General features: G+C 42.8%; 1 protein-coding gene across 1 annotated transcript; it reads right to left on the bottom strand.

The window, feature by feature from the left end:
- Nucleotides 1-371: 371 nt before the first annotated feature.
- Nucleotides 372-3,550, bottom strand: LOC138365764 (neuroblast differentiation-associated protein AHNAK-like). Its single transcript, XM_069326229.1, has 9 exons — nt 3,481-3,550; nt 2,951-3,076; nt 2,474-2,614; nt 1,872-2,066; nt 1,542-1,730; nt 1,264-1,458; nt 959-1,063; nt 668-832; nt 372-580 (listed from the first exon to the last, which is right to left on the bottom strand). Exons 1-9 carry the CDS (start codon nt 3,548-3,550, stop codon nt 372-374), a joined length of 1,395 nt encoding a protein of 464 aa, XP_069182330.1.
- Nucleotides 3,551-26,033: the final 22,483 nt, after the last annotated feature.

Here is a 26,033-nt window from a genome sequence, read left to right as displayed (position 1 = left end):
CAGTATATCAGGACCTGTAGTCAGAATATTAGGACCTATCGACAGTATATCAGGACCTGTCGTCAGTATATCAGGACCTGTCGTCAGTACATCAGGACCAGTAGTCAGCGTATTAGGCCCTGTCGTAAGTATATAAGCAAATATCGTCAGTATATCAGGACCTATCGTCAATATATAAGGACAAGTTGTCATTATGTCAGAACCTCTCGTCAGTATATCAGGACCTGACGTCACTATATAAAAAGCTGTAGTCAGTATATAAGGATCTGTCGTCAGAATATCAAGCACTGTCGTCAGTATGTCAGGACCTGTCGTCAGTATACTAGAACCTGTAGTCAGTATATCATTACCTTTCATCAGTATATCAGGACCTAAGTCAGTATCTCAGGACCAGTCTTAAGTATACCAGGACCTGTAGTCAGTATATTACGACCTGTAGTCAGTATATTACGACCTGTAGTCAGTATATTAGGAACTGTCGTCAGTATATCAGAACCTGTTGTCAGAATATTAGGGCCTATCGTCAGTGTATCAACAACTGTTGTCATTATATCAGTACCTCTCGTCCGTATATCAGAACCTGTAGTCAGCATATCAAGACCAGTCCTCGGTATATTAGTGCCTGTCATCAATAAATCAGGACCTGAATTAGTATATCAGGACCTACTTGTCAGTATATGAGAACCTTTCGTCAGTATGTCACGACCTGTAGTCAGTATATCAGGACCTGTAGTAAGTATATCAGGACCTATGGTCAGTATATCAGAAACTGTCGTCAGAATATTAGGACTGGCTGTCAGTATATCAGGACCTCTCGTCAGTATACCAGGACCTGCGTCAGTATATCAGAAACTGTTGTCAGTATGTCTGGAGCTGTCATCAATATATCAGGACCTTTCGTCAGTATATCAGGACCTTTAATTAGTATAAGAGGACATTTTAGTCAATATATTAGGACCTGTAGTCAGTATATCAGGAACTTTCGTCAGTATATCAGGACCTATCGTCAGCATTTCAGGACCTGTAGTTTGTATATCATGGCCTGTAGTTTGTATATCATGGCCTGTAGTTTGTATATCATGGCCTGTAGTCATTATATAAGGACCTGTCGTCAGTATCAGGACTTGTCGCCAGTATCAGGACCGGTCGTCAGCATATCAGGACCTGTAGTCAGTATATCTGAACGTTTCGTGAGTATATAAGGCCCTGTAGTCTGTTTATCAGGACCTTTAGTCAATATAATAGGACCTGTAGTTATAATACCAGGACCTGTAGTCTGTATATCAGGACCTGTAGTCTGTATATCAGGACCTGTAGTCTGTATATCAGGACCTGTCGTCAGTATATTAGGCCCTCTCATCAGTATATTTGCAAACATCGTCAGAATATCAGGACCTGTCATCAGTATATAAGGACAAGTTGTCATTATGTCAGGACCTCTCGTCAGTATATCAGCACCTGTAGTCAGCATATAAAGACCTGTGCTAAGTATATTATAGCGTGTCGTCAGTAAATCAAGACCTGCGTCAGTATATCAGGACCTGTTGTCAGTATATCAGAACCTGTCGTCAGTATATCAGGACCTGTTGTCAGGATATCAAACACTATCATCAGTATATCAGGACCTGTCATCAACATATCAGGAACTGTCATCATTATATCATGACCTGTCGTCAGTATATAAGGACCTTTAGTCTTTATATCAAGAACAGTCATCAGTATATCAGGACCTGCAGTCAATATATTAGAACCTGTCTTCAGTATATCAGGTCCTGTCGTCAGTATATGAGGACCTGTAGTCAGTTTATCATGACTTGTAGTCATCATATCAAGACTTGTCGTCAGTATCTCAGGACCTGTCGTAAGTATACCAGGACCTGTAGTCAGTATATCAGGACCTGTAGTCAGTATATTTGGAACTGTCGTCAGTATATCAGAACCTGTCGTTAGAATATCAGGGCCTGTCGTCAGTGTGTCAACACCTGTTGTCATCATATCACTACCTCTCGTCAGTATATCAGGACCTGTAGTCCGCATATCAAGACCAGTCCTCAGTATATTAGAGCCTGTCATCAATAAATCAGGACCTGAGCCAGTATATCAATACCTATTTGTCAGTATATCAGAACGTGTCGTCAGTATGTCAGGACCTAGGGAGCCGGTCGGCCGAGCGGACAGCACACTTGACTTGTGATCCTATGGTCACGGGTTCGATTCCGGGCGCCGTCGAGAAACAATGGGCAGAGTTTCTTTCACCTTATTCCCCTGTTACCTAGCAGTAAAATAGGTACCTGGGTGTTAGTCAGCTGTCACGGGCTGCTTTCTGGGGGTGGAGGCCTGGTCGAGGACCGGGCCGCGGGGACACTAAAGCCCTGAAATCATCTCAAGATAACCTCAAGATAACCTGTAGTCAGTATATCAGGAAATGTATTAAGTATATTAGGACCTATAGTCAGTATATGAGGACCTGTACTCAGTATATCGAAACCTGCAGTCATTATATCAGGACCTGTCGTCAGTACATCAGGATCTGCAATCAGTATATCAGGAGCTGTAGTCAGTATATTAAGACCTGTCGTCAGTATATTAAGACCTGTCGTCAGTATATTAGGACCTGTTGTCAGTATATCAGGACCTGCGTCAGTATATCAAGACCTGTTGTCAGAATATCACGACCTGTAGTCAGTATATAAGGACCTGTTGTCAATATGTCTGGAGCAGTCATCAATATATCAGGACTTGTTGTCAGTATATCAGGACCTGTAATTATTATACAGGACCTTTTAGTCAGTATATTAGGACCTGTAGTCAGTATATTTGGACCTCTAATCAGAACATAAGGACCTGTCATCAGTATATCAGGACCTGTAGTCAGTACATCAAGACCTGTCGTAAGTATATCAGGACCTGCAATTATTATAACAAAACCTTTTAGTCAGTATATTAGTACCTGTAGTCAGTATATCTGGACCTTTCGTCAGTATATCAGGATTTATCATCAGTATTTCAGGACCTGTAGTTTGTATCTCATGATCTGTAGTCCATATATCTGGACCTTTCGTCAGTATATCAGGACCTGCAGTCAATATATTAGAACTTGTGTTCAGTATATCAGGTCCTGGTCTTATTAGACTAGCGGAAAGGCTTGCAGGACCAGACAACCAGCGCTTTGTCAGTGAACTAAACGCATTATACATAGACAATGGCCTGGCCCCCATCATAGCCACTGGCGTAAATCTCACTGCCTCCTCTACCACTCCGGAGACTACCACCAGGACGACCATGCGGTCAACTTCAACACCGACTCCAGAACCGCCCATGACCCGGGCGACACAGAGGTAATTCCTTCTCCAGCTCCCAGCACTCCTACCATCACTATCTCAGCAGCCGCGCTAGCAGACGTGCTGTCTACAAACGATAACAGCACCACCAGCGCTCCTGAAATAGCTACAACCACCAATCAACGACACCTAAGCCTACCTAAGGCTGCGAGGCGAAAGACAAAAACGCCCACTACGGAGGTTACGGACTCCTCAAACGAGGGAACCATAGTAGGAGCTCCACCGCCGCATCACAAATACGACACCTACACGGTTCAAGACTTCCTCATGGAGGCCACGTCACCAAACTCTAACGACAGCACTGCTCAGCCAAAGTCGCAGACAAAGAAAAAAGGGAAAACATAGAGGCCCACACTAATCCACCAGCTCCATAACTGGTATAGCCAGCCCTCCAGGCTGAAAACCATCATGAAGACCCCCATCCATCGCCACATCTCTAGTATCAGCCACTGATACAGATAATGGCTCCAAAGAGCCTCCACTTACGGGCTCACCACAGCCCGTGCTACTGGAACTTATTGTTCTGAGTAGCGAATCTTAAACAACAACAACAACAGTATTTCAGGTCCTGTCGTCAGTATATAAGGACCTGTCGTCAGTATATCATTACCTATCATCAGTATATCAGGACCTGTCGTAAGTATACCAGGACTTGTAGTCAATATATCAGGACCTGTATTCAATATATTAAGAACTGTCGTCAGTATATCAGGACCGATTTGTCAGTATATCAGAACCCGTCGTCAGTATGTCAGGACCTGTAGTCAGTATATCAGGACCTGTAGTAAATATATCAGGACTTATAGTCAGTATATGGGGACCTGTAATCAGTATATCATACCTTGCAGTCTTTATATCAGGACCTTTCGTCAGTATATCAGGATCTGCAATCAGTATATCAGAACGTGTAGTCAGTATAACAGGACCTGCAGTCAACATATCAGAACCTGTAGTTATTATATCAGGACCTGTAGCCAGTATTAGGACCTGTAGTCGGTATTTCAGCACCTGTTTTCAGTATATCAGGACCTGTATTGATTATATACAGGACCTGTAGTCCTGTAGTCAGTATTTCTGAACCAGTAGTTAGTATATCAAGGCCTGTAGTCAATATATAAGGACCTGTAGTCAGTACATATGGACCTGCGTCAGTATATCCGGACCTGTCGTCAGTGTATTAGGACCTGTAGTCAGTATATCAGGACCTGGTGTCAGTATATCAGGACCTGCGTCAGTGTATCAGGACCTGTAGGTAGTAGGATAAAAACAGTGGTCACTGGGCCTTAAGATCTCAACAGCTAGACAGGAGCAGATATTCTGGAGTCTGATGGAGTTTTCTCTGCATTATGAGTCGTCATCAGTGTCAGAAGCTACTGTTAGTCTCAGGAGGTATTGTTTGTTGGTAAAGAGAAGTCGTCCCTGGGTCACGAACAATCGTCAGTGGGCTGTCATTCGGTCATGAGCTGTCGTCTGTGGGTCAGTAGCTATAGGCTGTGGTCAGGAGTTATCGTCTGTGGTCAGGACCTGTCGTCTGTGGGTCAGTAGCTATCGGCTGTGGTCAGGAGCTATCGTCTGTGGACAGGACCTGTGGTCTGTGGGTCAGTAGCTATCGGCTGTGGTCAGGAGCTGTCGACTGTGGATCTGGACCTGTCGTCGGTGGGTTAGAGGCTGTCGTTTGTGTGTCAGGAGCTGTCGTCTGTGTGTCAGGAGCTGTCGTCTGGGGGTCAATATCTATAGTCAATGGGAGAGAAGCTATAGTCTGTAAGTCAGGAGCTATCGTCTGTGAGTCAGGAGCTGTCGATTCTGGGTCAGAACCTGTCGTCGGTTGATCAGGAGCTGTCGTTTGTGGGCCAGGAGCTGTCGTCTCTGGGCCAGGAGCTGTCGTCTGTGGGCCTGGAGCTGTCGTCTGTGGGCCAGGAGCTGTTGTCTGTGGGCCAGGAGCAGTCGTGTGTGAGTCGGGAGCTGTCGTGTGGAAGTCAGGAACAGTCGTCTGTGGGCCAGGAGCAGTCGTCTGTGGGCCAGGAACAGTCGTCTATGGGTCAGGAACTGTCGTGTGTGAGTCAGGAACTGTCGTGTGTGAGTCAGGAACAGTCGTCTATGGGTCAGGAACTGTCGTGTGGGAGTCAGGAACTGTCGTCTGTGTGTATCTGTTGTTGTCAGTGTGTCATCATGTATAGGAAGTGGTAAGGAGCAATAGCTGCAGAGTTAGGAGCTGTCACTAGTGAATAATAAGTAGTTACCAGTGGGAGAGAAGCTCTAACTAGTGAGCCAGGAGCAGTTGTTTTAGTCAGTAGCATTTGTCAGTTGATCAGGAGATGTTATCATTGTTTCACAACCAATTACCATTGAGTTTGGATCAGTTATCAGTTGTACAGGAGCTGTGTTTTTGTGTCAGTAGCAGTCATCATTGAGCTGGGATCAGCCATCAGTTGGTCAGTGGCTGTGATTATTGTGTCAGTAGTAGTCATCAATGAGCTGGGATCAGTCATCAATTGGTCACTGGCTGTGTTTATTGTACTCATCTAATTGTGCTTGCGGGGGTTGAGCTTTGGCTCTTTGGTTCCAACCAAAGTTGTGTCAGTAGTAGTCATCAATGAGCTGGGATCAGTCATCAGTGAGCTTGGATCAATCATCAGTTGGTCAGAGGCTGTGTTTATTGTGTCAGTAGCAGTCATCAATGAGCTGGGATTAGTCATCATTGAGCTGGGATCAATCATCATTTGGTTTGGGGCTGTGTTTATTGTATCGGTAGCAGGCATCATTGAGCTGGGATCATTCATCATTGAGCTGGGATCCGTCATCATTGAGCTGGGATCCGTCATCATTGAGCTGGGATCATTCATCACTGAGCTGGGATCCGTCATCATTGAGCTGGGATCAGTCGTCATTGAGCTGGGATATGTCATCAGTTGGTTCGGAGCTGTGCGTATTGTGTCATTATCAGACATCATTGAGCTGGGATCCGTCATCACTGAGCTGGGATCCGTCATCATTGAGCTGGGATCCGTCATCAGTTGGTTCGGAGCTGTGTGTATTGTGTCATTAGCAGACATCATTGAGCTGGTATCCGTCATCATTGAACTGGGATCAGTTATCAGTTGGTCAAGGGCTGTCCTAATTGTGTCTTTAGCAGTCATCAGTTGGTCAGGAGCTGTCCTTATTTTTCAGTAGCAATTATCATTGAGGTCGGATCAGTCATCACTTGGTCAGGAGCGGTCATCTACTGCCCCCACGAGGATCCATCCAGCGCATAGGTTCGAACCCTCGTCGAGCACCTTGTGGATGTGTTAATTTGATATATCACGTTATTGAGAATTCTGTGTGTATTGAAGTACATCAGAGGTAGAACTATTTGGTTGACAGAGCCCGAGTGCATGGGGGGAATTGTGTGAAATCCCGGTTAGGCTTCAGTGGAAGCCTCAGGACCCTGGTGGGGGCAGTAGCGCTCCAGAATGTTTGCCAGTAGCAAACAACCAGCGCAAAGGTTCGAACCCTTATCAAGGCCCTTGTAGATTTGTTCAATAATAGTCATATGAACAAAAATGGAAACTCCAATTACCTGATCGTAGATCTTACTCCACTCATTGTATTTAGCGATAAGCTGATAGGGATCCTGGCCGGGTTGACGGAACTCTGCCAGAACCTTACCAGTAATCTCCTCCATCTCGCTCTTGCTGCTCATCTGCAGCATTAAAGAAAATAACGTCATCATTTTGGAAATAAAATGTCATTTCATTTCGTAAAAAAACCCTCAAGAAATTAAATTGCACTTGGTTATATACATCTGGTCCAGGATGGTTATATACATCTGGTTCCGGAAGGTTATATACATCTGGTTCCGGAAGGTTATATACATCTGGTCCAGGATGGTTATATACATCTGGTTCCGGAAGGTTATATACATCTGGTTCCGGAAGGTTATATACATCTGGTTCCGGAAGGTTATATACATCTGGTCCAGGATGGTTATATACATCTGGTCCAGGATGGTTATATACATCTGGTTCCGGAAGGTTATATACATCTGGTCCAGGATGGTTATATACATCTGGTCCAGGATGGTTATATACATCTGGTTCCGGATGGTTATATACATCTGGTTTCGGATGGTTATATACATCTGGTTCCGGAAGGTTATATACATCTGGTCCAGGATGGTTATATACATCTGGTCCAGGATGGTTATATACATCTGGTTCCGGAAGGTTATATACATCTGGTCCAGGATGGTTATATACATCTGGTTCCGGAAGGTTATATACATCTGGTCCAGGATGGTTATATACATCTGGTTCCGGATGGTTATATACATCTGGTTCCGGATGGTTATATACATCTGGTTCCGGAAGGTTATATACATCTGGTCCAGGATGGTTATATACATCTGGTCCAGGATGGTTATATACATCTGGTTCCGGAAGGTTATATACATCTGGTCCAGGATGGTTATATACATCTGGTCCAGGATGGTTATATACATCTGGTTCCGGAAGGTTATATACATCTGGTCCAGGATGGTTATATACATCTGGTCCAGGATGGTTATATACATCTGGTCCAGGATGGTTATATACATCTGGTTCCGGAAGGTTATATACATCTGGTCCAGGATGGTTATATACATCTGGTCCAGGATGGTTATATACATCTGGTCCAGGATGGTTATATACATCTGGTCCAGGATGGTTATATACATCTGGTCCAGGATGGTTATATACATCTGGTTCCGGATGGTTATATACATCTGGTTCCGGATGGTTATATACATCTGGTTCCGGATGGTTATATACATCTGGTTCCGGAAGGTTATATACATCTGGTCCAGGATGGTTATATACATCTGGTCCAGGATGGTTATATACATCTGGTTCCGGAAGGTTATATACATCTGGTCCAGGATGGTTATATACATCTGGTCCAGGATGGTTATATACATCTGGTCCAGGATGGTTATATACATCTGGTCCAGGAAGGTTATATACATCTGGTCCAGGATGGTTATATACATCTGGTCCAGGATGGTTATATACATCTGGTCCAGGATGGTTATATACATCTGGTTCCGGATGGTTATATACATCTGGTTCCGGATGGTTATATACATCTGGTTCCGGATTGTTATATACATCTGGTTCCGGATGGTTATATATACATCTGGTCCAGGATGGTTATATACATCTGGTCCAGGATGGTTATATACATCTGGTCCAGGATGGTTATATATACATCTGGTCCAGGATGGTTATATACATCTGGTCCAGGATGGTTATATACATCTGGTCCAGGATGGTTATATACATCTGGTCCAGGATGGTTATATACATCTGGTCCAGGATGGTTATATACATCTGGTCCAGGATGGTTATATACATCTGGTCCAGGATGGTTATATACATCTGGTCCAGGATGGTTATATACATCTGGTCCAGGATGGTTATATACATCTGGTCCAGGATGGTTATATACATCTGGTCCAGGATGGTTATATACATCTGGTCCAGGATGGTTATATACATCTGGTCCAGGATGGTTATATACATCTGGTCCAGGATGGTTATGTACATATGGTCCAGGATGGTTATGTGGAGGCGGTCGCCTAGGAGCTATGACTGACCAACCACGTGGTAATCAACATACACGGAAATGGGCGGAAAACGGTGAAAACAGCGGCTCACCTTGAGCTGAAGTCTTCTCACGGGAGGACTGAAGCAATACGACGGCTTCTGGGGCGAGGATGGGCGAGGTCCAATGGTAGCTGACCAGTATGGGTTGCTGGATAACCACAGTCCAGGGGGCGTCACTAACAGGTCCTTCTGCGATCAGGTGAGGTTCTCGTCTGGCCTCCCTCTCGCCTACAGGCATGCATGCAGGTGATGCGCAGACGCACGGCGTCGGACTGCCGCCCACCAATCAGGAGATCACGCGAGACATGTCCCGTCACGCAGGGTGCAGTAGCACCTTCACAGATCTCCAGTATCATCTATTGATACTGGTGATGGCTCAAAAGGGCCACCACTTACGGGCTATTCATGCCCATGCCTCCTTTTGGATTGCTTAATCTTCATCAATCATCATCAGTCAGGAGCACCTCGCGTAAGAGATATTCCCTCTGGCGGGCACTTTGAATGTGGTTCCCTCCACAGTTATATACATCTGGTCCAGGATGGTTATATACATCAGGTCCAGGATGGTTATATAAAATTATAATACATGGATTATATTATTATAAAATCCATAAGTCATATGTTTCAGAGCCAAAAAAAATTCTGGTCCATATGAATCTATGAATGATATTGTATGCTGGAATAAATTTCCCCCACATCTTTTTTGCTCTTACGGACCAGTATAGTCGAAAGTAGACTTTCCCAAAAACAGACCAATATAATCAATAGAATTACGGCAGTACGATACCTGCGACACACACATAACCATATACGGCAGTAGGATACCTGTCACATATAACATTTACTGCAGTAGGATGCCTTCCACATATCAAATTCACGGCAATAGGGTACCTGCCTCATATAATCATGACTGTATATACTCTATATAAACAAAATCATAAAATCCAGAAATATAGCACTACCCTGTTGACCAAACCACTCACTAGAAAGTGAAGGGACGATGACGTTTCGGCCCGTCCTCGACCATTCTCACAAGCGATTTGAGAATGGTCCAGGACGGACCGAAACGTCGTCGTCCCTTCACTTTCTAGTGTGTGGTTTGGTCAACACATTTGAGCCACGTTATTGTGACTCCTCGTATGCAAAGCACTACCCTGAATTTCCACAATTATCATCATTATTATATTATATAGGCAACCCATATAGGGTAGGATTTTAGACTGGAATTGTACTAAATTATGTACAACTCTAGCCTAACTTATTATTATTAGTCAACCTAGTTAGGTAGAATTACTATTAGACTAGCACTGTACCAAGCAGTTCAACCTAGTCAATATTTATTATTATGCAGACCCAAATCAGGGTGGACTAATTATTTACATAAATTGTGTTTACATATCTTATTATATTTTACTGTGTTCGCCTTTGAGTGTTACTAGGTGTCTCTATACCCACCAACGGCGAACGAGAAGGACCAACTGGCAGTATTACCTGTAGAGACACCAATGTGCCACTCAAATCTTATATATATATATATATATATATATATATATATATATATATATATATATATATATATATATATATATATATATATATATATATATATATATATATCATGTTTAGGTAGGTTGCTAATCTCTACATGAGGGACGATACCATAGCAGAACAAATAATTAAAAATTAGGCTATCAATAACTGTACCTGCTTCATGTATATATGAACAAGTACTATAGCTGTCAATAATAACTATAATCTCCACAGGAGGTAAAATTTATATAGCCCAGTGTAGGAACTAAATCTAAGAAATCTAAGATCACTACACGGGGTCTATTAGACCAGGGATCACAGAGAACGTTCATCATTCAACAACTGGCTAACAAGTTGAAACTTAAACCCTTGCATAAAGTGAAACTGAACATAACAGGATACCTGACTGGAATACTTGACCTCAAGAATATACAGTAGTACAACCACTAGTATGCCTAGGCAGTTACGTCCGACCTGTCCAGGCCATAGTAGTTGATCATATCCCATTTGACCTAAATGTTAAGGGTCTAGGGAACACAGCCAGATTCCTACAGAAAAATGGAGTCAAACTGGCAGACAGCAAGATAACATCTGACTGCCTCACCGATGTAAGTCTATTAGTAGGGGTAGACTATTATTACCAGTTATTACTGGACAGACAAGACAACAGGGAATGAACCTGTTAAGGTCAGCAGGGGCTATTTGCTTACATGTACAGTCTTAAACCTGAAGAAGCCTATGCCTGCTAACAACCAATGCTAATCAGAAATCACATTGTCAGCTGCAATAAATTTCCAGACATTGAGGACAAGGGAGAATACAGCTGACTAAATAAATTAAAGATTGAGTTTTGTATAATTAATATTAGCCGAGATAGTTTCTATGGATCTTAGTGGGTAACTAGTAGTCAGTGGCCTAAACCGGCTGCAGGTCACCACGACAAATGCCACTGACCCACTGTAGCTCCAGAACTATTCTTAACGGTAATAACTGACCACATTCAGTCCTCTACGCATCTACAGTACCTTCGAATAAGTCTTCCAGAGAAGACTGCATCTACTGTTCCTTCGGGTAATTCTTCCAGAGAAGACCGCATTTATAATACCTTCGCATAACTCTTCCAGAGAAGACCGCATTTACAGTACCTTCAGGTAAGTCTTCACAAGAGAAGACCACATCTACAATGCCTTCGAGTAAGTCTTCACAAGAAAACCGCAGTTATCCCAAGTCTCTCTGGACTAGGATTTAGTAATCCACTTAATGAAATATTACCTGCATGGTTGTATCAGTCTTGTTTGGAGCTTCTTCTTCTTTGTCATTTCTGCCCTTAAGCATTCTTAGAGACGTTTGAAGAAGCACCTTAGCACAATCAAAATTTAAATTTGCAATAGCCTGTAAGTGAACAATTACCGGAGGACTACCAATAGTGAAACAAATAGTTTCTCACCACATAATAAACTCATAATATTCCTTTTAGTTATTATGTGCTTAGTTATACGTCAAGAGGGTTATAACACTGTAACTTAATTTGTATAAACCAAGCAGATCTACTGCTCACCAATAATTTTTAGGTTGCTATATGTGCTTAGTTATACCTCAAGAGGGTCATAGAACTGTAACCTAATATATAATTAGCATTAACCCTCTACTTGGGTAGATTTGGGAAATTAGTTAAGGTTAGCAAAGAACCAGTTGAATCTGTACTCAATAAAGAAATACAGCTGACTACATTCATAGAGACTGATACCAAAATACTCAGTTCTCTTGATTAAATAGAATTTAGCTAGGTTAGAAACTTAGTTATCATTATAAAATAGCCTAAAATACCCGTCCAACAAGGACTGTACCTTAATCGAAATTTAATTTTGCTTCAATACAGAGAATTCCTCGTTCGAGGTTGAGGTGATCTTATGAGTCTCCAGTGATGAGTTAATGTCTAGTAACTCGACCAGTTACAAGTCACAGCGAACCTAATCAATGACCTCAATGTAGATTCGGAGTCTCCTTGAACTCAAAGGGACATAAAGAATAATACATTTATCATTAAGTAGATGTATCCATGATGACAGAATAATGACTTAATTCCCATACCTGTCACACAGATCCGGGACATCCATCATGTACATACTAACGTACTAACCTACTAACATGTAAGAATTTTATAACTTCAGAAGGGAGCAACAGGCACGTTAGTACTAAATCATGAACTACGACCGTGTTTTCTCTCCCCGGGAATTATGGTGGAAATTTCCAACATCCACATACTAACCCTTGTAAAATAATTTAAATTTATTGTACTAAGAATTCATATTTACTAACTCTATTAATAAGTAGCCTCATACAGTAAAATTTCTTCTAATATCATGGGTAAGTATTGCTTCAGTCGCCCGGCTCCCTCGAGAATAAATTATATATTTTCATAAATCAAATTACATTCAATCTAACCTTGTATTATTAATTAAGGAATATCAATTGGTAATAAATTTATATTCATTTAGCAAATTATATAGCCGTTTATTGAAAATAATTTTCCAATAATAGACGTTAGGCTAATTAGCCGATAGTGTGACGCAAGTGATCTATCTCCTTTCTTAAAAATTGGTACCACATTAGCAACCTTCCATGACTCTTGCACTGCCTGACTCTATTGATTTATTAAAGATGGTACACAGTGGCTTGCAAAGCGCCTTTTTGCATTCTTTAAGCACCCTGGCAAACACTTCATGCGGCCCTGGGGATTTGTTTGGTTTTGGTTTTACTATTTATTTAATAACATCCTCCCTGGTAACTGCTAAACTAGTCAATCTGTCCTCGTCCCCACTCACATAGACTTGTTCGGCTGAAGGCATATTGATAAGTTCATCTTTAGTAAATACAGATATAAAATATTAATTAAATATACTACTCATCTCCTCATCATTATCCGTTATTTGAAATATCTCAGTTTTTAATAGAGCTATCCTTTCCCTAGCCTTAGTTCGATATAACTGAAAAAACTCTTTATGATTTGTCTTTGCTTGCCCTGCTATGCGAACTTCATATTTTCTTTTTGCTTTCCTTATCTCTTTTTTAATATTTGTTACCAGTTGTACGAATTCCTGTCCTAAACTAACTTCCCCATTCTTTATCGTTTTGTATCACGCTCTGTTTTTACCTATAAGGTTCTTCAAATCCTTTGTTATCCACTTTGGGTCATTAGGATTCAATCTATTTGTATTATAGTTCACTCCTGTTACCAAACAAGTATTTACCTAGGTATTTTCCTAAATCTAAAAACTTATTCAATTTATACCCATTGTTTCCTGTTGTCTCGAGTTTATAGTATTAATAGTCTATTAATATCCCCATTTTCATGTCCATTCACTCGCACCCCTCTATCATGTCGCCCCTATTTCTTCGCCTTTCTAGAGAATGTAATTTAAGCTTTGTCAGTCTTTCTTCAAGGATCGTTTATTGAGCATAGGGAGACTTCAACAGGGGTTTTAATTTTCAACAATTTTAAATTAATAGAGTACGACACCTTGCTGAAATCAACACTACAAAAAGCCCTCAATCTTTCCGTCAGCGACTCACAATGGAAACAGGCCTCCCTTCCTGTCAGACTCGGGGGCCTTGGCGTGCGCACAGCAACACAAATTGCTGTACCAGCATTCCTGTCCTCTTCAGTGGGGTCTGACAACTTGGTGAAGGAAATCCTACCTGAGCACCTAGTTCAACAGGCAGAGGTACATGATCCCAGCTTCACAGACTGCACAACCAAATGGGTCTCTCTCGCAGGACCAGCACCCCCAACCACCGCCTTCTGAAGCCCATAAGCAATCCAGCTGGGATCGCCCCATTGCCGACCAAGAAGCTGCGACTTTGCTAGAAGCTGCGACAACACGACATGACACTGCCCGACTTAGAGCTGTAGCAGCTTTCCATGCAGGTGATTTCCTATTAGCATCCCCAATGTCAGCTGCTGGCACCCGTCTCACACCGCAGGCCCTCCGAACTGCCGTGGCTCTCTGCCCCAATCCACACCGAATACAGGTGTCTTTGCGGCGAGGTAGAGGCCGACAGATATGGACGGCATGGCCTTCTCTGCCAAAGCACAGGAGGATGACATGCAAGACACAGCGAGGTCAATGACATTATTAAGAGAAGCCTTACCACAGCCGGTTGTCCAGCAGAAAGAGAGCTCCGTTACCTAATGTCCCGCAACTCTGATGAGCCTGTCGGTCGCCCAGACGGAATTACGGTGAACCCCTGGAAGAATGGTAGACAATTGGTGTAGGACTACACTTCCGTTTCAACTTTAGCCAATACCTATGTTGACTTCAGTGCTACACAAGCAGGAGGAGCTGCCAATCACCGGGAAGCGGCCAAGTCACGTAAATACAGAAACCTTGAGCACCACTACAATTTTGTCCCCATTGCCTCAGAGACACTTGGTGCCTGGGGTAAAAATACTGCTAGCTTTTTGAAGGAGTTGGGGTCTAAATTAATCGAAACAACTAGAGACCCTAGAGCTGCCAGTATTCTTTTTATAGCGCCTTAGTGTGGCAATCCAGAGAGGAAATGCTCACTGCATCCATGGTTCCTGCCCGCCATCTGAGGAGCTGTTCAACTTGTGACAAGCAGCCTTGTACCCTGCATGTAATCAATATTGTAACTTTTTTTGTGTAATGACATTTTCAAATAAAGTTAGATAAATATACACACATACCAAAAGAATAGGGGTGGTAGAAGAAGAAAATATCAAAGTGTTCAGTGAGGATCCACAAGGTCTTCTCTGAGTACCCTTTATTTTCTTCTCCGAGGCTATGGGTCCCTACACTTGCACCAGAGTTGGGGTACCACCTCTGGTAGAAGTTCGCAAACAGGAAACCTAGGGGAGAATCCATGGCAACCCCATCTACTTGCTTATACATGTGCCCATCCGGGCTCAAGAAGGGTGCCTCTTTAGTACAAGCTTGGAGTAGTTTCCTTAGAATGCTTTCTGGTATGTCAAGAGGAGTACAGGTTGGATCACGATACACTCTGTCCGCTATCATCCCGATTGTTTCATCCACAGGTACGTTGGTAAACAGTGATTCTACCTCCAACGAGGCTCTTATCCCTGTGGCCATGGGTTCTCCCCTAGGTGTCCTGTTTGCGAACTTCTACATGGGTACCATCGAACAAAAGATCTTAGTCGACATGAACTTGAAACTGGCCATATACTGCAGGTATGTTGACGAAAATTTTACACAGGTACCTGATGTCAGACATCTGCAGGAGCTGAAGGAGGCATTTGAGCGGAATTCTGTCTTGCGTTTCACTTACGAGATAGAGAACGATGGGAAGCTGCCCCCTTTCTAGATGTAACAGTCATGGAAAGGAGCGGAGGTTTCCACACTGCAGTCTACACTAAGGAAACAAACATAGCAATGTGTCTCAATGCCAACAGTGACTGCCCAGACAGGTACAAGAGGAGTGTCGTTAACGCTTATGTCGACCGTGCTCTCAGCCACAGCTCAGGATGGAAGCAAGTCGATGAAGAACTCTGTAGGGCAAGGCAGGTCCTAGTCAACAACGGCTTCTCCAATGGTTTCGTTGAAGACATCATAAGAAGGAAGGTGAAACGCCATGCAACCTTTGAAGAGACAACTAACACAACACCTGTACCCCCTATTAGACTATTTTACAGGAACTTCTTTTCCACAGCTCATAAAATGGAGGAAAGGGTCCTGAAAGAAATTGTTAATAAAAACTTTATGCCTACAGACAAAAATCAGAAGATATAATTGACGATCTACTATAAAACCAAGAAAACGGCCAACCTACTCATGAGAAACTCTCCAGACACAAAGCAGAATGCTTTAAAAGAGAACAATGTCGTCTATGTCTTCAAATGCCCACTTGGGGACTGTAAGCCTCAAACAATTCAGTATATAGGCAAGACAACAACATCTCTTTCCAGGCGATTAACGATGCATAAGCAACAGGGCTCCATAAGAACATAACATAAGAACAAAGGCAACTGCAGAAGGCCTGTTGGCCCATACGAGGCAGCTCCTATTTATAACCACCCAATCCCACTCATATACATGTCCAACCCATGCTTGAAACAATCGAGGGACCCCACCTCCACAATGTTATGCGGCAATTGGTTCCATAAATCAACAACCCTGTTACTGAACCAGTATTTACCCAAGTCTTTCCTAAATCTAAACTTATCCAATTTATACCCATTGTTTCGTGTTCTGTCTTGTGTTGATACTTTTAATACCCTATTAATATCCCCTTTGTTATGTCCATTCACCCACTTGTAAACCTCTATCATGTCACTCCTAACTCTTCGCCTTTCCAGTGAATGCAACTTAAGCTTTGTTAATCTTTCTTCATATGAAAGATTTCTAATTTGGGGAATTAACTTAGTCATCCTACGCTGGACACGTTCAAGTGAATTTATATCCATTCTATAATATGGCGACCAAAACTGAACTGCATAATCTAAATGGGGCCTAACTAGAGCAAGATATTGCTTGAGAACCAAACCAGGTGTCTTGTTACTAACGCTGCGATTAATAAATCCAAGTGTCCGATATGCGTTATTACGAACATTTATGCATTGATCCTTTTGTTTTAAATTCTTACTAATCATAACTCCCAGATCCCTTTCGCAATCCGACTTCGCAACCCCAGCACCATCTAGCTCGTATCTTGTAACTCTATCATCATTTCCTAGCCTCAGAACTTTACATTTATCAGCATTAAACTGCATCTGCCAATCCTTTGACCATTTCAAAACCCTATCTAGATCAACTTGAAGTGATAGTGAGTCCTCCTCCGAATTAATTTCCCTACCGATTTTCGTATCATCGGCAAATTTGCAGCCAATTAAGGGACAACTATATTTTACCCACTTCAAGACTCCGCACCAATATAGAAGCATCAAGAAATATGGGCCAATAGGCCCTTTGCAGTTACTTCCATTCTTCCCTTTAACTTACAAAATACTATACCCATTGTTTCGTGTTCTATCTTGTGTTGAAAGTATGTTTTCACCTCATCCAAAACTGTTGTAACATATCACCTCACCCAAATGCAGGTATAAAATCGAAGATGTTTAAACTCTGTTCTCTCTTCACACGGGAGACACCTCCCGTCACGCAGGGTGCAGTCGCACCTCCACAGATCTCCAGTATCATCTATTGATACTGGTAATGGCTCAAAAGGGCCACCACTTACGGGCTATTCATGCCCGTGCCACCTTTTGGGTGGCTTAATCTTCATCAATCAATCAACTCTGTACAGTTATAGTTGTGTGTGTGTAAACTAAAGTCTTCGAAAATGTAATAAGTTTTACGAAACGCGTTCAAGTGTCGCGTCAGACTAGAAGTAAAAATGAATTTTGGAGAATTGATTTTTCACTTACCATCAACAGTGAAAAGAAATATAAGAAACATAGAGAAAATTCGTGTTAGAATTATTAATTTTACTTTTTCGGTCATATTTAATATATATATATATATATATATATATATATATATATATATATATATATATATATATATATATATATATATATATATATGCCTATACTTGCATAAACCACAAGTGAAGATAAACAATCTTTGGACAACACCCACCAGTGGGACTCGAACCCAGAAAGCACAACTACCTTCCAGTAGCTGGCGTAACTAGTATGCTTTAACCCACTACGCCATCAGACCTTACATAAGAAGTAGATAGTTCGAGATATATATATCTCAAACATCTCTACCTCCCGAAGGCACCAGATGAGTGAGGGGTCAGTCTGCAATTTTCGTCAAGCCACTGTCAATGTGAGAGAACTCGTGTCCAGCTTATAAGCCTATACTTGCATAAACCACAAGTGAAGATAAACAATCTTTGGACAACACCCACCAGTGGGACTCGAACCCAGAAAGCACAACTACCTTCCAGTAGCTGGCATAACTAGTATGCTTTAACCCACTACGCCATCAGACCTTACATAAGAAGTAGATAGTTCGAGATATATATATCTCAAACATCTCTACCTCCCGAAGGCACCAGATGAGTGAGGGGTCAGTCTGCAATTTTCGTCAAGCCACTGTCAATGTGAGAGAACTCGTGTCCAGCTTATAAGCCTATACTTGCATAAACCACAAGTGAAGATAAACAATCTTTGGACAACACCCACCAGTGGGACTCGAACCCAGAAAGCACAACTACCTTCCAGTAGCTGGCATAACTAGTATGCTTTAACCCACTACGCCATCAGACCTTACATAAGAAGTAGATAGTTCGAGATATATATATCTCAAACATCTCTACCTCCCGAAGGCACCAGATGAGTGAGGGGTCAGTCTGCAATTTTCGTCAAGAGTTCAATGTGAGAGAACTCGTGTCCAGCTTATAAGCCTATACTTGCATAAACCACAAGTGAAGATAAACAATCTTTGGACAACACCCACCAGTGGGACTCGAACCCAGAAAGCACAACTACCTTCCAGTAGCTGGCATAACTAGTATGCTTTAACCCACTACGCCATCAGACCTTACATAAGAAGTAGATAGTTCGAGATATATATATCTCAAACATCTCTACCTCCCGAAGGCACCAGATGAGTGAGGGGTCAGTCTGCAATTTTCGTCAAGCCACTGTCAATGTGAGAGAACTCGTGTCCAGCTTATAAGCCTATACTTGCATAAACCACAAGTGAAGATAAACAATCTTTGGACAACACCCACCAGTGGGACTCGAACCCAGAAAGCACAACTACCTTCCAGTAGCTGGCATAACTAGTATGCTTTAACCCACTACGCCATCAGACCTTACATAAGAAGTAGATAGTTCGAGATATATATATCTCAAACATCTCTACCTCCCGAAGGCACCAGATGAGTGAGGGGTCAGTCTGCAATTTTCGTCAAGCCACTGTCAATGTGAGAGAACTCGTGTCCAGCTTATAAGCCTATACTTGCATAAACCACAAGTGAAGATAAACAATCTTTGGACAACACCCACCAGTGGGACTCGAACCCAGAAAGCACAACTACCTTCCAGTAGCTGGCATAACTAGTATGCTTTAACCCACTACGCCATCAGACCTTACATAAGAAGTAGATAGTTCGAGATATATATATCTCAAACATCTCTACCTCCCGAAGGCACCAGATGAGTGAGGGGTCAGTCTGCAATTTTCGTCAAGCCACTGTCAATGTGAGAGAACTCGTGTCCAGCTTATAAGCCTATACTTGCATAAACCACAAGTGAAGATAAACAATCTTTGGACAACACCCACCAGTGGGACTCGAACCCAGAAAGCACAACTACCTTCCAGTAGCTGGCATAACTAGTATGCTTTAACCCACTACGCCATCAGACCTTACATAAGAAGTAGATAGTTCGAGATATATATATCTCAAACATCTCTACCTCCCGAAGGCACCAGATGAGTGAGGGGTCAGTCTGCAATTTTCGTCAAGCCACTGTCAATGTGAGAGAACTCGTGTCCAGCTTATAAGCCTATACTTGCATAAACCACAAGTGAAGATAAACAATCTTTGGACAACACCCACCAGTGGGACTCGAACCCAGAAAGTACAACTACCTTCCAGTAGCTGGCATAACTAGTATGCTTTAACCCACTACGCCATCAGACCTTACATAAGAAGTAGATAGTTCGAGATATATATATCTCAAACATCTCTACCTCCCGAAGGCACCAGATGAGTGAGGGGTCAGTCTGCAATTTTCGTCAAGCCACTGTCAATGTGAGAGAACTCGTGTCCAGCTTATAAGCCTATACTTGCATAAACCACAAGTGAAGATAAACAATCTTTGGACAACACCCACCAGTGGGACTCGAACCCAGAAAGCACAACTACCTTCCAGTAGCTGGCATAACTAGTATGCTTTAACCCACTACGCCATCAGACCTTACATAAGAAGTAGATAGTTCGAGATATATATATCTCAAACATCTCTACCTCCCGAAGGCACCAGATGAGTGAGGGGTCAGTCTGCAATTTTCGTCAAGCCACTGTCAATGTGAGAGAACTCGTGTCCAGCTTATAAGCCTATACTTGCATAAACCACAAGTGAAGATAAACAATCTTTGGACAACACCCACCAGTGGGACTCGAACCCAGAAAGCACAACTACCTTCCAGTAGCTGGCATAACTAGTATGCTTTAACCCACTACGCCATCAGACCTTACATAAGAAGTAGATAGTTCGAGATATATATATCTCAAACATCTCTACCTCCCGAAGGCACCAGATGAGTGAGGGGTCAGTCTGCAATTTTCGTCAAGCCACTGTCAATGTGAGAGAACTCGTGTCCAGCTTATAAGCCTATACTTGCATAAACCACAAGTGAAGATAAACAATCTTTGGACAACACCCACCAGTGGGACTCGAACCCAGAAAGCACAACTACCTTCCAGTAGCTGGCATAACTAGTATGCTTTAACCCACTACGCCATCAGACCTTACATAAGAAGTAGATAGTTCGAGATATATATATCTCAAACATCTCTACCTCCCGAAGGCACCAGATGAGTGAGGGGTCAGTCTGCAATTTTCGTCAAGCCACTGTCAATGTGAGAGAACTCGTGTCCAGCTTATAAGCCTATACTTGCATAAACCACAAGTGAAGATAAACAATCTTTGGACAACACCCACCAGTGGGACTCGAACCCAGAAAGCACAACTACCTTCCAGTAGCTGGCATAACTAGTATGCTTTAACCCACTACGCCATCAGACCTTACATAAGAAGTAGATAGTTCGAGATATATATATCTCAAACATCTCTACCTCCCGAAGGCACCAGATGAGTGAGGGGTCAGTCTGCAATTTTCGTCAAGCCACTGTCAATGTGAGAGAACTCGTGTCCAGCTTATAAGCCTATACTTGCATAAACCACAAGTGAAGATAAACAATCTTTGGACAACACCCACCAGTGGGACTCGAACCCAGAAAGCACAACTACCTTCCAGTAGCTGGCATAACTAGTATGCTTTAACCCACTACGCCATCAGACCTTACATAAGAAGTAGATAGTTCGAGATATATATATCTCAAACATCTCTACCTCCCGAAGGCACCAGATGAGTGAGGGGTCAGTCTGCAATTTTCGTCAAGCCACTGTCAATGTGAGAGAACTCGTGTCCAGCTTATAAGCCTATACTTGCATAAACCACAAGTGAAGATAAACAATCTTTGGACAACACCCACCAGTGGGACTCGAACCCAGAAAGCACAACTACCTTCCAGTAGCTGGCATAACTAGTATGCTTTAACCCACTACGCCATCAGACCTTACATAAGAAGTAGATAGTTCGAGATATATATATCTCAAACATCTCTACCTCCCGAAGGCACCAGATGAGTGAGGGGTCAGTCTGCAATTTTCGTCAAGCCACTGTCAATGTGAGAGAACTCGTGTCCAGCTTATAAGCCTATACTTGCATAAACCACAAGTGAAGATAAACAATCTTTGGACAACACCCACCAGTGGGACTCGAACCCAGAAAGCACAACTACCTTCCAGTAGCTGGCATAACTAGTATGCTTTAACCCACTACGCCATCAGACCTTACATAAGAAGTAGATAGTTCGAGATATATATATCTCAAACATCTCTACCTCCCGAAGGCACCAGATGAGTGAGGGGTCAGTCTGCAATTTTCGTCAAGCCACTGTCAATGTGAGAGAACTCGTGTCCAGCTTATAAGCCTATACTTGCATAAACCACAAGTGAAGATAAACAATCTTTGGACAACACCCACCAGTGGGACTCGAACCCAGAAAGCACAACTACCTTCCAGTAGCTGGCATAACTAGTATGCTTTAACCCACTACGCCATCAGACCTTACATAAGAAGTAGATAGTTCGAGATATATATATCTCAAACATCTCTACCTCCCGAAGGCACCAGATGAGTGAGGGGTCAGTCTGCAATTTTCGTCAAGCCACTGTCAATGTGAGAGAACTCGTGTCCAGCTTATAAGCCTATACTTGCATAAACCACAAGTGAAGATAAACAATCTTTGGACAACACCCACCAGTGGGACTCGAACCCAGAAAGCACAACTACCTTCCAGTAGCTGGCATAACTAGTATGCTTTAACCCACTACGCCATCAGACCTTACATAAGAAGTAGATAGTTCGAGATATATATATCTCAAACATCTCTACCTCCCGAAGGCACCAGATGAGTGAGGGGTCAGTCTGCAATTTTCGTCAAGCCACTGTCAATGTGAGAGAACTCGTGTCCAGCTTATAAGCCTATACTTGCATAAACCACAAGTGAAGATAAACAATCTTTGGACAACACCCACCAGTGGGACTCGAACCCAGAAAGCACAACTACCTTCCAGTAGCTGGCATAACTAGTATGCTTTAACCCACTACGCCATCAGACCTTACATAAGAAGTAGATAGTTCGAGATATATATATCTCAAACATCTCTACCTCCCGAAGGCACCAGATGAGTGAGGGGTCAGTCTGCAATTTTCGTCAAGCCACTGTCAATGTGAGAGAACTCGTGTCCAGCTTATAAGCCTATACTTGCATAAACCACAAGTGAAGATAAACAATCTTTGGACAACACCCACCAGTGGGACTCGAACCCAGAAAGCACAACTACCTTCCAGTAGCTGGCATAACTAGTATGCTTTAACCCACTACGCCATCAGACCTTACATAAGAAGTAGATAGTTCGAGATATATATATCTCAAACATCTCTACCTCCCGAAGGCACCAGATGAGTGAGGGGTCAGTCTGCAATTTTCGTCAAGCCACTGTCAATGTGAGAGAACTCGTGTCCAGCTTATAAGCCTATACTTGCATAAACCACAAGTGAAGATAAACAATCTTTGGACAACACCCACCAGTGGGACTCGAACCCAGAAAGCACAACTACCTTCCAGTATGAGATATATATATCTCGAACTATCTACTTCTTATGTAAGGTCTGATGGCGTAGTGGGTTAAAGCATACTAGTTATGCCAGCTACTGGAAGGTAGTTGTGCTTTCTGGGTTCGAGTCCCACTGGTGGGTGTTGTCCAAAGATTGTTTATCTTCACTTGTGGTTTATGCAAGTATAGGCTTATAAGCTGGACACGAGTTCTCTCACATTGACAGTGGCTTGACGAAAATTGCAGACTGACCCCTCACTCATCTGGTGCCTTCGGGAGGTAGAGATGTTTGAGATATATATATCTCGAACTATCTACTTCTTATGTAAGGTCTGATGGCGTAGTGGGTTAAAGCATACTAGTTATGCCAGCTACTGGAAGGTAGTTGTGCTTTCTGGGTTCGAGTCCCACTGGTGGGTGTTGTCCAAAGATTGTTTATCTTCACTTGTGGTTTATGCAAGTATAGGCTTATAAGCTGGACACGAGTTCTCTCACATTGACAGTGGCTTGACGAAAATTGCAGACTGACCCCTCACTCATCTGGTGCCTTCGGGAGGTAGAGATGTTTGAGATATATATATCTCGAACTATCTACTTCTTATGTAAGGTCTGATGGCGTAGTGGGTTAAAGCATACTAGTTATGCCAGCTACTGGAAGGTAGTTGTGCTTTCTGGGTTCGAGTCCCACTGGTGGGTGTTGTCCAAAGATTGTTTATCTTCACTTGTGGTTTATGCAAGTATAGGCTTATAAGCTGGACACGAGTTCTCTCACATTGACAGTGGCTTGACGAAAATTGCAGACTGACCCCTCACTCATCTGGTGCCTTCGGGAGGTAGAGATGTTTGAGATATATATATCTCGAACTATCTACTTCTTATGTAAGGTCTGATGGCGTAGTGGGTTAAAGCATACTAGTTATGCCAGCTACTGGAAGGTAGTTGTGCTTTCTGGGTTCGAGTCCCACTGGTGGGTGTTGTCCAAAGATTGTTTATCTTCACTTGTGGTTTATGCAAGTATAGGCTTATAAGCTGGACACGAGTTCTCTCACATTGACAGTGGCTTGACGAAAATTGCAGACTGACCCCTCACTCATCTGGTGCCTTCGGGAGGTAGAGATGTTTGAGATATATATATCTCGAACTATCTACTTCTTATGTAAGGTCTGATGGCGTAGTGGGTTAAAGCATACTAGTTATGCCAGCTACTGGAAGGTAGTTGTGCTTTCTGGGTTCGAGTCCCACTGGTGGGTGTTGTCCAAAGATTGTTTATCTTCACTTGTGGTTTATGCAAGTATAGGCTTATAAGCTGGACACGAGTTCTCTCACATTGACAGTGGCTTGACGAAAATTGCAGACTGACCCCTCACTCATCTGGTGCCTTCGGGAGGTAGAGATGTTTGAGATATATATATCTCGAACTATCTACTTCTTATGTAAGGTCTGATGGCGTAGTGGGTTAAAGCATACTAGTTATGCCAGCTACTGGAAGGTAGTTGTGCTTTCTGGGTTCGAGTCCCACTGGTGGGTGTTGTCCAAAGATTGTTTATCTTCACTTGTGGTTTATGCAAGTATAGGCTTATAAGCTGGACACGAGTTCTCTCACATTGACAGTGGCTTGACGAAAATTGCAGACTGACCCCTCACTCATCTGGTGCCTTCGGGAGGTAGAGATGTTTGAGATATATATATCTCGAACTATCTACTTCTTATGTAAGGTCTGATGGCGTAGTGGGTTAAAGCATACTAGTTATGCCAGCTACTGGAAGGTAGTTGTGCTTTCTGGGTTCGAGTCCCACTGGTGGGTGTTGTCCAAAGATTGTTTATCTTCACTTGTGGTTTATGCAAGTATAGGCTTATAAGCTGGACACGAGTTCTCTCACATTGACAGTGGCTTGACGAAAATTGCAGACTGACCCCTCACTCATCTGGTGCCTTCGGGAGGTAGAGATGTTTGAGATATATATATCTCGAACTATCTACTTCTTATGTAAGGTCTGATGGCGTAGTGGGTTAAAGCATACTAGTTATGCCAGCTACTGGAAGGTAGTTGTGCTTTCTGGGTTCGAGTCCCACTGGTGGGTGTTGTCCAAAGATTGTTTATCTTCACTTGTGGTTTATGCAAGTATAGGCTTATAAGCTGGACACGAGTTCTCTCACATTGACAGTGGCTTGACGAAAATTGCAGACTGACCCCTCACTCATCTGGTGCCTTCGGGAGGTAGAGATGTTTGAGATATATATATCTCGAACTATCTACTTCTTATGTAAGGTCTGATGGCGTAGTGGGTTAAAGCATACTAGTTATGCCAGCTACTGGAAGGTAGTTGTGCTTTCTGGGTTCGAGTCCCACTGGTGGGTGTTGTCCAAAGATTGTTTATCTTCACTTGTGGTTTATGCAAGTATAGGCTTATAAGCTGGACACGAGTTCTCTCACATTGACAGTGGCTTGACGAAAATTGCAGACTGACCCCTCACTCATCTGGTGCCTTCGGGAGGTAGAGATGTTTGAGATATATATATCTCGAACTATCTACTTCTTATGTAAGGTCTGATGGCGTAGTGGGTTAAAGCATACTAGTTATGCCAGCTACTGGAAGGTAGTTGTGCTTTCTGGGTTCGAGTCCCACTGGTGGG

Source organism: Procambarus clarkii, chromosome 2 (genome assembly GCF_040958095.1).
Source record: "Procambarus clarkii isolate CNS0578487 chromosome 2, FALCON_Pclarkii_2.0, whole genome shotgun sequence".
Classification (NCBI taxonomy): domain Eukaryota; kingdom Metazoa; phylum Arthropoda; class Malacostraca; order Decapoda; family Cambaridae; genus Procambarus; species Procambarus clarkii.
The sequence above is the reverse complement of the archived record's forward strand: the minus strand, read 5'-3'. Positions and strand labels throughout refer to the sequence as shown.

Bases quoted from the DNA above. Each gene is read 5' to 3' on its own strand.
- LOC138365764 (XM_069326229.1), bottom strand. From the start codon at position 3,550: ATGGTTCCCTCGTTTGAGGAGTCCGTAACCTCCGTAGTGGGCGTTTTT. The intron at 1,731-1,871 runs GTATACTTACGA...TATTGACTGCAG, and splicing joins TATACTGACTACAGGTCCTG to GTCCTGATATACTGATGACT. The intron at 833-958 runs GTCCTAATATAT...ATACTGACGCAG, and splicing joins TCCTGATATACTGACTACAG to GTCCTGGTATACTGACGAGA.